The 15,462-nt window shown below is 44.5% G+C and overlaps 2 protein-coding genes across 3 annotated transcripts in view; both read left to right on the top strand.

Moving 5' to 3' along the window:
* LOC138962305 (centrosomal protein 43-like) overlaps positions 1 to 15,420 on the top strand; it is a 31,040-nt gene extending 15,620 nt beyond the window's left edge. For both annotated transcript variants that reach the window (XM_070334062.1, XM_070334061.1), the window contains 5 exons: positions 1,481 to 1,653; positions 2,528 to 2,602; positions 2,924 to 2,969; positions 3,422 to 3,569; positions 4,584 to 15,420. In XM_070334062.1, coding sequence (XP_070190163.1) covers positions 1,481 to 1,653; positions 2,528 to 2,602; positions 2,924 to 2,969; positions 3,422 to 3,569; positions 4,584 to 4,664 — 523 coding nt within the window. In that variant the 3' untranslated portion in view covers positions 4,665 to 15,420. The remainder of the gene's footprint in view (positions 1 to 1,480; positions 1,654 to 2,527; positions 2,603 to 2,923; positions 2,970 to 3,421; positions 3,570 to 4,583) is intronic.
* Positions 7,947 to 15,420, top strand: LOC138962304 (uncharacterized). The gene is made up of 2 exons (XM_070334060.1): positions 7,947 to 12,404; positions 12,879 to 15,420. Exon 1 carries the CDS (start codon positions 7,947 to 7,949, stop codon positions 10,026 to 10,028), a length of 2,082 nt encoding a protein of 693 aa, XP_070190161.1. The 3' UTR covers positions 10,029 to 12,404; positions 12,879 to 15,420.
* Positions 15,421 to 15,462: the final 42 nt, after the last annotated feature.

Here is a 15,462-nt window from a genome sequence, read left to right as displayed (position 1 = left end):
TTGGAAGGAAAAATTATTAAAATAAGCAAGAATGTTTTTTATCTGTCTGTGTCTGACACTCTGGACTATGCAGATAGATGGACAGCGACACACAAAAACATACACAAAGTACCTAGCAAAACTAATTTACGTGAAAAAAAGAAATTAGATAAGAACTGAACAAAGTTGCTCAGGCAAGAGAATCCATCAGAGTTTGAACACCTGTTGTGTGTCATATTGCTGTGTTTTGTGCAGTGTTGTACTAATCAATTGCCCAGCCATGTGCTCAGTTTATTGTGTTTAAAATGAAAATATTTGATGGAGCAGGTGATTCCATCGTATAAAAACATGAACAGTTTGTGTCTTAGACTACTCTCTTGAATATTTAGGGATCCTGGTTTGTGCTGAATCCAAGTTTATGTGAACTAATCATGAGAGTGCGAGTGGACTTGTGATAATAATTGATACTGACACAGTGATTTCGTTTGCATTCTGAAGGATCTGTAAGGACATCAATTGGTTTACAGTTGTGTGGATGGAGAAGAACAAAACTGAAAATCTAGCAAATTACATGCTTTGAAAAGGAGGAAATCTCTCTCACACTTGGCACAGTCAGTGTGTGTTGCTTAGTTACTGTCAACACAAATTTAGTGGCTGGCTTTGTAATGTTTGAGTGTGGTGATTGAAAATAGCCCCCCGGGGGTTAGGGGGAAGAATATACCCGATGCTCCCCAGCATGTCGTAAGAGGCGACTAACGGATTCTGTTTCTCCTTTTACCCTTGTTAAGTGTTTCTTGTATAGAATATAGTCAATGTTTGTAAAGATTTTAGTCAAGCAGTATGTAAGAAATGTTAAGTCCTTTGTACTGGAAACTTGCATTCTCCCAGTAAGGTAATATATTGTACTACGTTGTAAGCCCCTGGAGCAATTTTTTGATTAGTGCTTTTGTGAACAAGAAACAATTAACAAGTGGCTCTATCCCATCTCCCCCGCCCCTTTTCCCCGTCGCGATATAACCTTCGTGGTTGAAAACGACGTTAAACACCAAATAAAGAAAGAAATTGAAAATAGCAACTTTTGATTTTGAAAAAGAGTGTTTGTTTAAGAAATGTTTGATACTTGATTGTTCAAACTCTGTTGCTTGTTTGGAGTGATTAAATGCTTAAGTTTCTCCTTTTGCATAATGAATGAGTAACAACAGGGCGATACAAATGAGTCCCTCGAGATAGTCTCACATCTTCAGCTTTTTTTGAAAGCTCTGCTCTTCTCTCTTCATTTATAATAAGCAGCTGCATGATTAGAAACAATGGATACGGAGGGACGACTTGTGTTCTGATCTTGAAAGGAACGATGTGACTATTGCTTTGTTGCATTGTTAATTGAAAAAATGTACTCTGTTGATTTTCTCAACTTGTTCACGTCTGCTCTCCGTTTGTCGTACTTACAACAGCTTTTTGTCATTGTTCTCTCACCATACTTTTGCCCTCTTTTTATTTTTAGTGACAGTGACAAAAAGAAGGACGGGGTGGCAGCATTGGGTACAGGGGGTGATGCCAGCACCAAAGGGGCAGGAGACGGAAAGGGGGCGGGGAACGGCATGACATCACTTGGTGACCTCCCTAACTTCCTCAACTCTGGTTCGCTCACTTCAGCTCCAAACAACAAACCTGCTGGTAGGGTGAATGAGGGAGTGAAGCTTCATGTTGATTGGTGCAGAATTTTCATTGATTCAGGTGCTGTCAGTCTCAGCAGAATGTTGCCAGTTCTGAGTAGATTATGTAGTGTGTGTGTGTCATATTTGTGCGTGTGTCTGTCTGTAAAAGATAGGCTGTCAATACTGACTGCTGCAAGTGCTTGTTCACATGATAAAGAAAAGAATACTCAAAAGTTTGCTCGTCCCAATTTTGTTTTTAAAGTTGGGGGTGCGGCTTATAAAACGGTGCGTCTTGTAATCCGTCAAATACGGTAGTATAATCAGATTGAAAGGAGCAGGCAGCTCTGTGTCCTCCTTGGGGATGAAGCTACCAGGGGAAGGGATTGTGTTGGAGGTGCGGGTAGAGGGGTAGCCCTCCCGGTGCTCCCCCTTGGACCTCCCTAGTCTAGGACCCTGGGTCTTCGCGAGGTGGCCATTGTGGCGTAATCCCTCCGGACTAGCATAACGTTTCCCTATTCCAAGACCGACCGTGCGTGGTCTATGACCACATCCTCTACGAGGTGACCCTATCAACTAGGCAGCGCAAGCCCCTAGGCGAAACACGGCGGATCTAGAGGAGAGAATCTCGATAAAAAATTTGAGCTGCCATGAAGACGGAGCATGTTGGCTGAGGACAGCGGGCAGACCTTCTGTGCCGACACCCATCTACAGGAGAAAACCAGGCATGCACGCATCAAACCCCCCCCCCCCCCCCAACCCCGAAAGGAGCCTTTTCTGACTTTCTTCATCTGCTTATGAGTGGCAGCAAACATATTTTTATTTCATTGCTGTAAAAAATGTGTTGCAGTGTCTTGGATCAGTACATTCTAGAAGCATTTTTTTTCTGTATGCAGGTGCAAAGGGTAAAGAAGGTGAACAGAACCTGCGGTCTTTGGATCGTAGAATGGCTGACCTAGATTTTGGAAATGGTAAGTCTCTGTAATGGTTTTATTGTGTTGAAGTAATGATCATACGATTCATTTACTTTTTTGCATTGTTTTGTTAGTTCCTCTTTTCTTTTCTGTTCTTTTCTTTCCATTCATTACCCTTTCTTCTTTCTTGTGTGTTTGAGTGCATGTGTATATGCGTGTGCGTTTTGTTTTGGTCACAAGAAGAGTTATCCTAAAAGAAGACAGAAAGAAGCCTTCTTTTCATAGAATCTTTCCCTGACATCAAAGAAAATAAATATTTGGTCCAAGGATAAAACCTGAAAAGTGGCTGATGAATGATTTTCAATTACTTTGTTTCAGACATGCCGGGTGATTTTGAATACGAAGATGACTTCCAGAGCTCAGGGTAAGTATTTGATATTGAGGCTAAAGAAGCTTCAGTGCTACCAGCCATTTGAGGTTTCTCCAAGACAGGACACCTTCCAATCAAGGACACTATGTGTGATCCCTTTGTCTATTATCTTGACCAAAGTATATGTCATCACAGGCCACCTGCAATGTAGGGACATTTTTTGGTTGGCCCCAGAGGGTGTCCTCTCTTTGCAGGTATCATTGCACATGTACTGTTATGAGTTCACATACTTCATTCTAATATATGTATCTGAAGGTAGAGCTAGACTGAATGATAGGCCAACCTCAAAATTAATGGAGGGGGATTTGGGCTTTTTTGTTAGATACACCTATTCCTGTATACACCTTTACACAGATACTGTGTGCACAGCGTTTCTTCCTTGATACAGCTTCTTTGAAATTAAAAATTGCAAAATAGTTCATGCGCTTTGCAAACTTTGACAACAGGCACAGTCTAAGCCTCAAGTCGCCACGCAGCAAAACTGAAGGGAAGGACAAGACAGAAAACGGCAGCATAGCAGAGGAGATTGAAGATGAGGAGATTGAGGATATTTCCATAGAAGCCGACGACCTCCTCAAGAGTGAAAACAGTGGGGTAAGGATCTTGTGTGTTCATGCGACAGTTTAGGTTAGACCTGTGGTCTGAGGTGGTAGTGATGAGTCTGGTTTTACTGCTTGTGTGAAACAGAACGGTGGGATTTATAGTTGTGGGCGTAACAACCTCAAATACATGTATGTGGCTTTTCCAAGGCAAGGAGAATGAAGGTGAATTTAAAATAGATAATTTGAACAGATCTACCACAGGCATGGGAATTGTCCGCCGAACGGCGGATTTCCACCGAATTTTTTTTTTGTTCCGCCGAAAATGCAAAAGTGTCCGCCGAAAAAATAAAGGGGGGAGGCACACAAAAAAGGCACCGGTTACTTTGGCCTTTGCGCAAAAGCCCGCGAAAACTTTCCATACTTTGTTGAACACGCACTGCTACCGCCCGCCTCAGTTATTGAACTTTTATGTTTGAAAGTAAACCAGATTGCACAGATTGTGTTACAAGTTACATTTTCCTGTTTGTCTCAACAGATCAATTTTTTTTACAAATTTAAACCATATAATACATGTATATATTTTTGTTCTTCAAAAAAGCAAAAATTGGTACATTTTTGTACTAAAAACTCTGATTCTAAAAACAGAATTTAATGGCAAACTTGGAGCTCAGATGACACCAGATTGCACCATCTGGGTTCTTTGGAGAAAATTTTTTCCGGGGGAGCATGCCCCCGGACCCCCCTAGTAAGACTAGGCGCTTCGCGCCGTCGACTTGACGCTTCGCGTCTTCGGTTATAAATTTTCCGCCTTTTTTACAATTTTCAATTCCCATGCCTGCTACCAGGATTAGCTTTGAATTTTGAAAAGTACTTATAGCATTGCACTGTACAAGAATGCTTGTGCACAAATAAAGCTTTGCGTATGTTTTTGTGACATGGGATGCATTTGCTTTGATACATCTTTCTTGGACACAATGGTTTTGTTTTGATCAGTACAGCTGAAGCTTTTTCTGATGAAGTGATTTTTTGCTGCCTGAACCCTAACACACAGCTCTTTTCTTTTCAGTTTGACGACATGACGGAAGACAGAAGTATCTCTCAGATGGATGGTGGCTTTGATTATATGGAGGATCCGCAGTTGCCATGAAGTTTTCAAAACCAACAAGGCTTAAGCTAGACCATCTTCCAAAGACTTTAGTTCACCTGGCCAGAAATCCGTCCGAACTGCATAGTGGTTGAAACCCAAACCTGAGCAGTTGCAGTAATTACAGTGTAAAACGTAGAGTTTACTACACTATAATCAAAAGTAGCCCCAGCTCATAACACTAACCAAAGTAGCAGTTAATGACTGTATGCGTATAATCTCACAGAGGATTTTAGTTGTACATATACATATAGTACTTGTTACAGTGTATTTCATTCAGGCAGGTTTCACTGCTTGTAATATTATGTCATTGTTACTGTAGCAATATTATCGAAAATTGGCCAGAGGAGAGATAAACAGTACGCAAGTATGCAAGCTGTGTGCCTGGACAGTGGAAGGGTATGGAGTTGGTGTATGGTTGCACCAGTGCGTGCAAGAGAGGGTGAGTTATGGTTTGATGGGTAACAGTGTATTTATTCAACATTGCATAGTGTGTATCCAGTCTAGCATCTTACACAATCATGAAGGCACGAGCTTGAAGATGGACCAAACGAAAGACAAAGATTCAAAATATCTGCATGAAAATTGTATTTCAGGGATTTTATTGTCTGTTCACGTGTTCTTGTTTTTTTCTTATGTTACTGCTTTTAGTTGATGATTTAAAAAATAAATTGCTTCCAATGAAATGTGAATCCTTCTGAAAATTTGCTTTTTCCGCCTTCTAGTTTTTGCTATCTGCACGATCACAGCTTGAATGCTATTAATTTGATAAGTAGCAATCAGCATGTGCCAGAAAAAGAAGTATTAGAATGACGGTACTAGTGGACTAATTGATGCGGGGAATCCTTGCACATTCACCCATTTTTACTTTCGAAGATGCAGCCACTGCATTGGTGCAAGGTTTCTTTTTGCAGAATGAAGAATTTGAAAAGCTAGTTTTATTCTGTGCATGGACTGTAGGTGCTTTTTGTTTGCCATATTTAAAAATACTTTATTTATTGAAAGGTTTTGTTGTGTGAAGTCCTGTAGATTGAGGCCTCAGGATTGTAGTGGAGCTATTTTAGAGGCAACGGAAGATCATCTACTGTGAATTATCAGGTGCAACATAAAACTCAGGTGGAAATGTTGGTCAAACATAACAGAATACTGTTGCAGAGTATAGTTTTTGATTTTAATTGAGGAAAACTTTCAAGAAATGTTAGTTGGTGTGTGCCATTAGATGTCTCAATAAATGACTAATTCTGAAGAAATAACATATGCTCACTTGTGTGTCATGAGTACTTTCATGTTTTTATTTATTTGATTTTTTGAGTCACTTGAGAAAAAGTGACTATGTAATCGGTCAGTGTTAGTCTGTCCGGCCGGCCGTCCGTAGACACCACCTTAACGTTGGACTTTTCTCGGAAACTATCAAAGCGATCGGGCTCATATTTTGTTTAGTCGTGACCTCCAATGACCTCTACACTTTAACGATGGTTTCGTTGACCTTTGACCTTTTTCAAGGTCACAGGTCAGCGTCAAAGGAAAAATTAGACATTTTATATCTTTGACAAAGTTCATCGGATGTGATTGAAACTTTGTAGGATTATTCTTTACATCAAAGTATTTACATCTGTAGCCTTTTACGAACGTTATCAGAAAAACAAGGGAGATAACTAGCCTTTTCTGTTCGGCAACACACAACTTAACGTTGGGCTTTTCTCGGAAACTATAAAAGTGACCGGGCTCAAATTTTATGTGAACGTGACTCATTGTGTTGTGAATAGCAATTTCTTCCTGTCCATCTGATGCCTCATATAATATTCAGAACTGCGAAAGTGACTCGATCGAGCGTTTGCTCTTCTTGTTTTTATTATTCACTGACCACATTTATTTATTTATTTATTTATTTATTTGGTGTTTAACGTTGTTTTCAACCACGAAGGTTATATCGCGACGAGGGAAAGGGGGGAGATGGGATAGGGGAAAGGGGGGAGATGGGATAGAGCCACTTGTTAAGTGTTTCTTGTTCACAAAAGCACTAATCAAAAAATTGTTCCAGGGGCTTGCAACGTAGTACAATATATGACCTTACTGGGAGAATGCAAGTTTCCAGTACAAAGGACTAAACATTTCTTACATACTGCTTGACTAAAATCTTTACAAACATTGACTATATTCTATACAAGAACCACTCAACAAGGGTAAAAGGAGAAACAGAATCCGTTAGTCGCCTCTTACGACATGCAGGGGGCAGAGAAATAAGGATGTGGAAAAGAAGACTTTTGGTAAGTGAAATAAAGGTGATGGATCCAGTCAGGTAGAAATAAGACAACAAGAAAAGAATTGGAAAACTGCAGGGAATAGTAGGGAGAGTTTTCTTGGAAGGAAATATAGGTGAAAGGACTGGTAAGGCAGAAATAAGACAAAAGAAGAGAAGTAAAGGGGTGGGGTAGCTCTGTGGAAACACTCCCGCCGCGTGAAGGCGACCCCATGGGAGCACTGACCACATTCATCACTGATAATTAATTTAATTTGTTGAATAATTTCAAACTGTATTGACATGTAGGATTACACCAGCCACGATGCAAACCAAATACGATTTGTACAGTAAGTCTCCGGCTTTGTCCACAGTGTACATTACCTACAACCGTGTGATTCCGCTTTTGCTTCTTCGGTGCAAAAATGTATTTATGCTTGCAGTGTGGATTTTTTTCTCACTTTGTGAGAATCGAGAATTTGTATGAGAGAACGTGAGTTGGGTTAGCACTGTATATTAAACAGAAACGTTTACAAAAATTTGTGTTCAGCTGTCATGTCAGGTGATCTTTGTTCTGGTTTGTGCTCAAAATCAAATGCTGTTCTTAAAGCTGATTAAATTACATATCTTAACCCGACTCACATTTAGCATTAACTTCAGATTAATAGCTTGGACACTGAACTACGCTTCACCCCTAAAGGGGAAGCAACCCCTTAAAAAAGAACGGCCTTGACCCAAACCAAGTTAACAAGAGTCAAGGTCATACCGCTCTCGCGACCTATCACGCGAGACCCACCCGGCGCCATGTTAGAACGTCACTCCTACTTCAGCCTCCGATCAGCTCGGACGTGTTTTCACAGCTACGCTAAAGGCTTTCAGCCTACTACTGTTTTTCAAGCAGTTTTTTCACCCCGTTCTACAGGTCCCTGCCTAAGCAAGATTGGGTGAGCTCTTTCTAATTTGTTCGGCTCCTGTTTGTTTGTGTCTTTCTCCGTTTTGCAGTCTGTTTCGTGTTTACGTTTCTTAGACTGTTTGTTTTCGTCAGCATGGCTGACAAAGAGAGAAAGAAGCCTCAGACTAGGCAAATGGCTGCTGAGTGTTCGCCTAGTAAGGTCACACATAAAGAGACAGGCAAAAGTACTACCGTCTCGGTTCATGATCCAGTTTCGCAAACTACCATGTCCGTTAATATTTCGGACCCCGATAGCCCAGTCATGCCTGTACTGAAAGAAGCTAAAAGTAAGGCTCCTTCAGCCAAGAAGAGACGTAGTGGTAAAGACAAGACTCGTGCGAAAGATGATTTTTCCTCCCTTTTTGAGAAGTTTTCTGTCAATATGAATAACATGTTTGCACAACAACAGCAGTTTGCAGCTGATTTGCATGCTACTCGTAAGGAGTTGCACTCGCTCCCAGCGGGAGTGGGCGGAGTGGCTTCGCTGGCTTACGCTAAGGTTCCGCCTTCATGCACTATCACGTCGGCCGACGTGCACGCAGAGCAGGGTGATTACTTCGTTCAAGGGGCGGTTTCACGCTCTTCAGGTTTGTCAAGTTCACCGGTAGCCAGGTTCTCTGGTGAAAGTGTTCATGTTAGGCCGGAACTAGTAGCCCCCCCGCCACGGCCGGGGGGTGAAAGTACGACTCCCCGGAGGCTATCGCTCTTAGCAAGCGGAACTCGGGGGGTCGACACCGGACAACAAGTTGGGCCGGAACTAGTAGCCCCCCCGCCACGGCCGGGGGGTGAAAGTTCGACTTTCCCAGAGGCTATCGCTCTTAGCAAGCGGAACTCACGGGGGGTCGACACCGGACAACGAGACAGTGTTACTCACAGGCAGACTGGTATGTCTCCGGTGAATGTAAACAAGTCTCAACTTCCTCCCTCTGGGCAGGATGCTGCTTTCGGGCAGGCTTTGCACGGTCCTTCCGTTTTGCAATCAGCCTCGCCTGTGGTGGATCGTTTTAGTGACGCAGCTAGTCACAGTGACTTTCACGGTCCAGCCACAGCAGATTCGGAGTTCGATGATTCTCACTCACTGTCTGAGGAGGAAGTCGATGTCAAGTTGTCACTCAAACTTAAACCAGCTATGGTTACTGCAGCTCAGGTGTCTGCCAAGTACTTCGCTGAAGGGGTGACAGCTACGACGAGCTTTGCGGCACCACCACCCTCAGCGGTGGGTGATTTCCGCCCTGCCTTAACGGAAGTTCAGGGATATCGTTTTAGCGAGTCTCCTTCTGTTGCTTACGAACTTTCCAAGGTGCTGGCTAGAACTTCGGGTTCTGAGAATAGCTTGCCTGTGGATACTGTGCCTTTACTGACTGCACACGGTCAGGCGCCTGATGCTGCTCAGCCATGGCTTGCCTCAGGCCAGTTACGGAAGGCGAGCACTTCGTTTCATGCACGCAAGTTTACTCTCTCCCGTCGTCACCACAGCCTTATTGAGACTTACGCTTTGCCGAGTGCACCGCTTCCGGTCACTCCGGAGTTGGCGAACCTCAGAGAGGATGTCTATCGTTTTGACAAACCTTGCACTTACTCCGAAGGTGCATTGATTGGTTTGGAGGAGACGGGAAGATACTCGTTGGAACTTGCGTCTCTTTCAGAGACACTTCTTAGATCTCTTTCTCGGTCGATCGCGGTGTCGTTGGATCCTTTCGAATTTCGAAACGACGCTAGCGTGAAAGACGTTCCCATACTCCTGGCCTCTTTGGCTAAGGTTTCAGCCGAACAAATGTCAGTCGCGGCACGGTTGTACGCACATGCGGTTTTCACGCGCAGAGACGCTTTCTTGTCTGGCTCTAGAATTCAAGACAAGTCTACTTTGGACTTGCTCAAGGTCTCTCCTTTCACAGAGGGGTCTTTGCTCGGTCAACCTTCACTTGACGCGCTTGACAAACAAACACAAAACGCTAGGGACTTAGCGATCGCAAAGCTTGCCCAACATGGTCTCGCTAAGCCTCAGGCCAAACAGCAGGGTCCACCTAAAGCGTCTTTCTCTTCTGCTAATCGGGGACGCGGCTCTCAGCATTCTCAGTCCTCTTTTAGGGGTAGAGGCAGGGGCGCTCCTTACCCCAAGAAGAAGCCGTCTTTCGGCAATGCTAGGGGGTCGGGTCGAAAACCTAACCCCCAATGACGAGGCCCCGAGCTACTCATCCCCACAGCCCCCACCCTTTTGGTGGCGGGCGGCCCCTCCCGGGCCCTTCACTACTGGTTACAGCATGTAAACAGTCAGTGGATTGTGGGGATAGTACGTTCGGGGTTCAGGCTGCTCTGGAAAGAGCAGAAAGCGCCTCTTACCAGAACACCTCCTGCATTCAAGTTTCCGGCAAAACCAGAGGCAAAGGCCACAATTCAGTCGGAAATCGCTGCTCTTCTTCAAAAGGAAGCAGTGGAAGTTGTTTCAGACCACAACTCCCCGGGTTTTTACGGGAGGATATTCGTAGTCCCAAAGAGTTCGGGAGGATGGCGTCCAGTCTTAGACCTGTCCCCATTGAACAAATTCCTCCGGGAGATTCGGTTTACCATGGAGACTCCCTTTTCCGTTCGGGAGGCACTCAGACCAGGGGATTGGGCAACATCAATCGATCTGACGGATGCGTATTTTCATATACTCATGCATCCGTCAGATCGAAAGTGGCTCAGATTTCGATGGGCAACAGAGATCTATCAGTTCAGGGCTCTCCCCTTCGGCTTGTCTCTGGCCCCTTGGGTCTTCACAATGGTGACACGACAACTTTGTTCCCTGGTCAGGCAAAAAGGCATTCGTCTGCGTGCATATTTAGACGATTGGCTCGTCCTAAATCAGAGCCAGCAGTCTTGCAGTCTTCACACGCAGGCAGTGTTGGATCAGGCAAACGATCTAGGTTTTCAGATCAACCAGAGCAAATCAGAGCTGATACCGTCTCAAAACTTCACGTACCTAGGGATGACATTCGATACGGTGGCATGGTCAGTCCGTCCCTCCCTGAGAAGAGTCAACAAGCTCCAAGCTAGACCTTCTCAGGTCTCTCAGGTCACAGAAGCAGGCCAAGGCCAGGGTCTTGGCGTCGGCCCTAGGACAGATGGAATCTATGGCCACTCTCATTCCGCTGGGGAGAGTTTGCAAAAGGCCGTTTCAGGCTGCACTCAGCTCGGAGTGGAATCCGGCTTACCAGGGCTGGGATGTCTCTGTTCAGATACACAGCTGGATTCGACAGACCACAAATCAGTGGTTGCAAGCAGACTTGTTTCTGGGAGTTCCGATTGTGCTTCCTCCTCCGGAGGTCGACATGTTCACAGATGCGTCTCAGTTAGGCTGGGGTGCTCATCTTGCACAGCTCACGGCCTCGGGGACTTGGCCCGAGAGTCAAGCCCAGTCTCACATAAATGTGTTGGAGTTGGAGGCAGCCTTTTTGGGGCTTCGGAGCTTCTTCCCTGCCGTTGTCGGAAAGCATGTTCGGCTACATACCGACAACACCACGGTAGCGGCTTATGTGAACAAGCAGGGCGGTTCACGGTCGCAAACACTCTCAGTCAGAACTTGTCAGATTCTGCGGTGGTGTGCTCAACATCGGATCACTCTGTCGGCGAAGTTCTTACCAGGTCGGCTCAACGTTCTAGCCGATGCTCTCAGCCGTTCGTCCAGTGTGTTGCACACGGAGTGGACGATCACCCACCATGCACTTCAGAGATTGTGGGTTCAGGTCGAAAAGCCTGTAGTCGATCTGTTCGCTACGAGGTTTTCCCGGAGACTACCGGTATTTGTCTCCCCGTTTCCCGATCCGGAAGCTTGGAAGACAAACGCTCTGGAGATCAACTGGTCGGATCTCACGGCGTACGCCTTCCCTCCGTTTCAACTGCTGGGCAGGGTACTCAGAAAGGCCGAGATGGAACGCCCGTCTCTCATTCTGGTGGCTCCAATGTGGACAAGCCAACATTGGTTTCCGGACCTGCTTCGTCTCACAGTAGGTCCTCCTATTCCGCTAAACCTAGAGAGGGGAGATCTGCTACAACCACGCACGGGCGTTCTTCACGAGAATCCGCAGGCTCTGCGGCTTCACGCGTGGAGACTGTGAGAAAATCTTTGCGTCGCTCAGGTGCTTCCGAAGGGACTTTAGATCTGGTTCAAAAGGCTCACAGACAGTCTACTAGTTCTGTTTACACATCACACTGGTCTGCATGGGTAGCATGGTGCGCAGATAATGGGGTCGAAGCTACATCCCCTCGGTCAATGCAGGTAGCTAATCATTTGTCTTGGTTGGCCTCCCAAGGCAAGTCCCCATCATCTCTTAAGGTCAGGAGATCAGCGATTTCGTCCACCTTAAAGCAATTAGGTCGCACTATTTCCCTGGGTGGAGTTATTGCAAGCGTATTAAGAGGCGCTGCATTGGATTTTGTTAAGACAAAGACTCCAGTCCCAGCCTGGGATCTGTTTTTAGTTTTGAACTTCTTGAGATCTTCGGATTTTGAACCTTTACATTTGGCAAGTCTCCATAATCTTACACGTAAAGCTCTTCTGCTCACTTTACTGGCTACAGCTAGACGGAGCAGCGAAGTACACGCGCTCTCAGGCCTTCCAAAAGACATCTCTGTTGAGAGTGATGGTTCTATCTCACTTCGTTTTAGACCCGATTTCTTAGCAAAAAATCAAAAGCCTCACCATCCTGCTCCCGTTATCAGGATTCCGTCTTTGTCCACTATACTAGCACCAGGTGACCCTGACATGACAAATTGTCCAGTGCGAACACTTAGCAGCTATTTGTCTAGGACTGCTCCGTTAAGAGCTAAGGAACAGAGACTTCTGTTTATCTCACTCAATACTGCTCGGAACAGGGACCTGTCACGGGTGACTTTGGCTAGGTGGATCGCCACACTCATAAAACAAGCATATGAGTGGTGGCAGAAAGGAAAAGGGGGGGGGGCAGTCCGTTCTCCCCATGTCGTCTGCACGTACTCATGAGGCGAGAGCCTGGGCCTCGTCTTTGGCCGTACTACAGTCAGGAAGGCTGTCTGAAGTACTTGACTCTGCGTATTGGGCGTCTGAAGACGTCTTCATAAATTTTTACTTGCGTGACATTGCAAGTACGCGGCAAGATGGGACCAACTCCTTACCGGCTGTGGTAGCCGCAGGACAGGTTCTTCCAAGATCATAGAGTAAGTACCCGCCACCTACATTAGCAATCTGCTAAATGTGAGTCGGGTTAAGATATGTAATTTAATCGAAAATTTTATAAGTAAATTTTGATTTGATTAATATACTTACCCGACTCACATCGTTAATACCCTCCCGCCTACCCCGCTTAGGGTTTCCATAAAAAAGAACAGATCATTTCAGTAGGAGTGACGTTCTAACATGGCGCCGGGTGGGTCTCGCGTGATAGGTCGCGAGAGCGGTATGACCTTGACTCTTGTTAACTTGGTTTGGGTCAAGGCCGTTCTTTTTTAAGGGGTTGCTTCCCCTTTAGGGGTGAAGCGTAGTTCAGTGTCCAAGCTATTAATCTGAAGTTAATGCTAAATGTGAGTCGGGTAAGTATATTAATCAAATCAAAATTTACTTATAAAATTTTCGATTTTTGTATTTGTGCTTTCACAGAAGGGTAACAAAATCATTTTGAAGCAATGACTTTTGTAGTTGTGCTTTCAGTGAAGAATATATCAAAAATCATTTTGGAGCAAAACTGTTATGTCAAAACTGTTGCTATGATCAGCCCTCAAAAGTTAAGGACATTTCAGCTCCTTTAAAAGCTAGCACACATTTTATTGCAAAAAAAAGAAGTGCTGTGGCCACAGGAACTTGTATCAAAGGGCTTTGAACTGTGGCTGTGGCATTCTTTAAATCCACACTGTGCCTTTGTGGTCAGTTTACAGAAGCTTGACTTAATAATGACACTGTTGTATCTGATTTTCTCCCAGGTGTGTACTTTTGTTAGCATACCAGGTGTGTACTTTAGTTAGCATAGATTAGTACCTTTGGATATTATTTCTTCAACTGTGTGTGTAAAATGCGTGTGTATACTGTTAAGGACACTGCCTCTTCTTTCTTTTGGGAGGGCCTGGGGAAAATTGCATCACTATGTTTCTTGATCGTTTGTAGGTCACAGTGACTATTGCTTGTTAAACAGGGCAAGAAGTAACTCGACTGTTAACTGTTTAGTGGCCTTATATACATAAAGCTGAAGAGTAACGAAGTTTTATTAATTAACTAGTGTTTGAAAGACACAGAGGAGAGGCTGCAATCCCTCGCTAAACCTGGGGGACAAACACACGCAGCTAGCGACTAACCCAGTAACCGGTTTTAACGCCAGTGCCGCTACAGATCTCCCCTCCCCCCGACTTCAACTGACTTGCCTGGATAGTGTCCCCTGATGCAAGCGTTTGTTTTTCACCTTGCCTACTCACAGGGATCGCGCTAGCTTTTTAAAAAACGCGTAAGTCATACGCAACGAAACGAAAAAAACGCGTCACGGACCAATATTTTTGCGTACTACGAAAACACGTACAGACACAAACAAAACACGCACGAAAGACTTAAAGACACTCCTTACCTAAATACGGCGAGTTTTCCTGTCGAACTCCGCGCACGCCTGTCGAATAACACCCCTGCTGTCTCCAACCTTCGGGCCTTGTGAGTTTGTTTCCCGCTCTAATACGACTAGACACACTTTCCGCCTTTTGGAAGCGCGAGATGGGAGAGCAGCTAATGTCTGTTTCATTATCCGACAAGACATTATCTGGTAATACCCTCGTTACGTTCGTTTGCGATACTTCGATGCAAAGGGAAACGGACTTTAGTTTTGGCGCGCAGATTTCATGTGTGTCGTCACTTCTCGAGCCCTACAGTCAGTTTCAGGATCGGGTGATTATTAAGTCAGAGCAAAAGCGCTGCGTGAAGACAAGAAAAATTTACAATATTTTTGCGTATGGCTTACACGGCGCGGCGAAAAAAATTGCGTCAGCGACTTTTAAAATGCGTCAAATACGCAAAAATCGTGCGTAAACGCGATCCCTGCTACTCAAGTCTAACACTCGGCATCTTTTCCACTCAAGTCTAACACTCGGCACCTTTCTTCTTTCAGACGCTAATTAATCAAATATCATTACTCTTCAGTTTTATCATTACCAGTTCTCTTCCTGGGGAGGGAGAGGTACTTTTACTGAAGATCTGGTGAAATGACAGTATTTTGGTTTTCATATAATTGCAAACATACATATATGCAAGTTCGCACTGAAGGTGGTTGCATGCATGAAGTTTTGTTCACCAACATTTCAATGGTAAAGTGTAATAGGAGTTATGAAAGTGGGACCAAAAAATGAAATGGGGAAAAAAAATAAGAGACGAGTCTCGTTATCCAAACTTGTATGGTTCCACTATGTCAAGATGTCAAGGTGATAGTGGATCCATTAAAATCAAGGATTGGCCCGCATCCTGAAGTTCGACTGGAATCTAAATCAGTCTGCATCTTCCGTAGTTCATTTTAGATTTGACATACATGTATGCATTTATCGTCTTGGTACTTAGTTCATGAGTGTTATGAACATTCGTTTAACAAAGGTGTACCAATACACTTTAGGCACAAGTATTTTACTGC

This window comes from Littorina saxatilis, linkage group LG3, assembly GCF_037325665.1.
Source record: "Littorina saxatilis isolate snail1 linkage group LG3, US_GU_Lsax_2.0, whole genome shotgun sequence".
Lineage (NCBI taxonomy): Eukaryota > Metazoa > Mollusca > Gastropoda > Littorinimorpha > Littorinidae > Littorina > Littorina saxatilis.
Note: the sequence above shows the minus strand (reverse complement) of the source record. Positions and strands in the feature narration are given on the sequence as shown.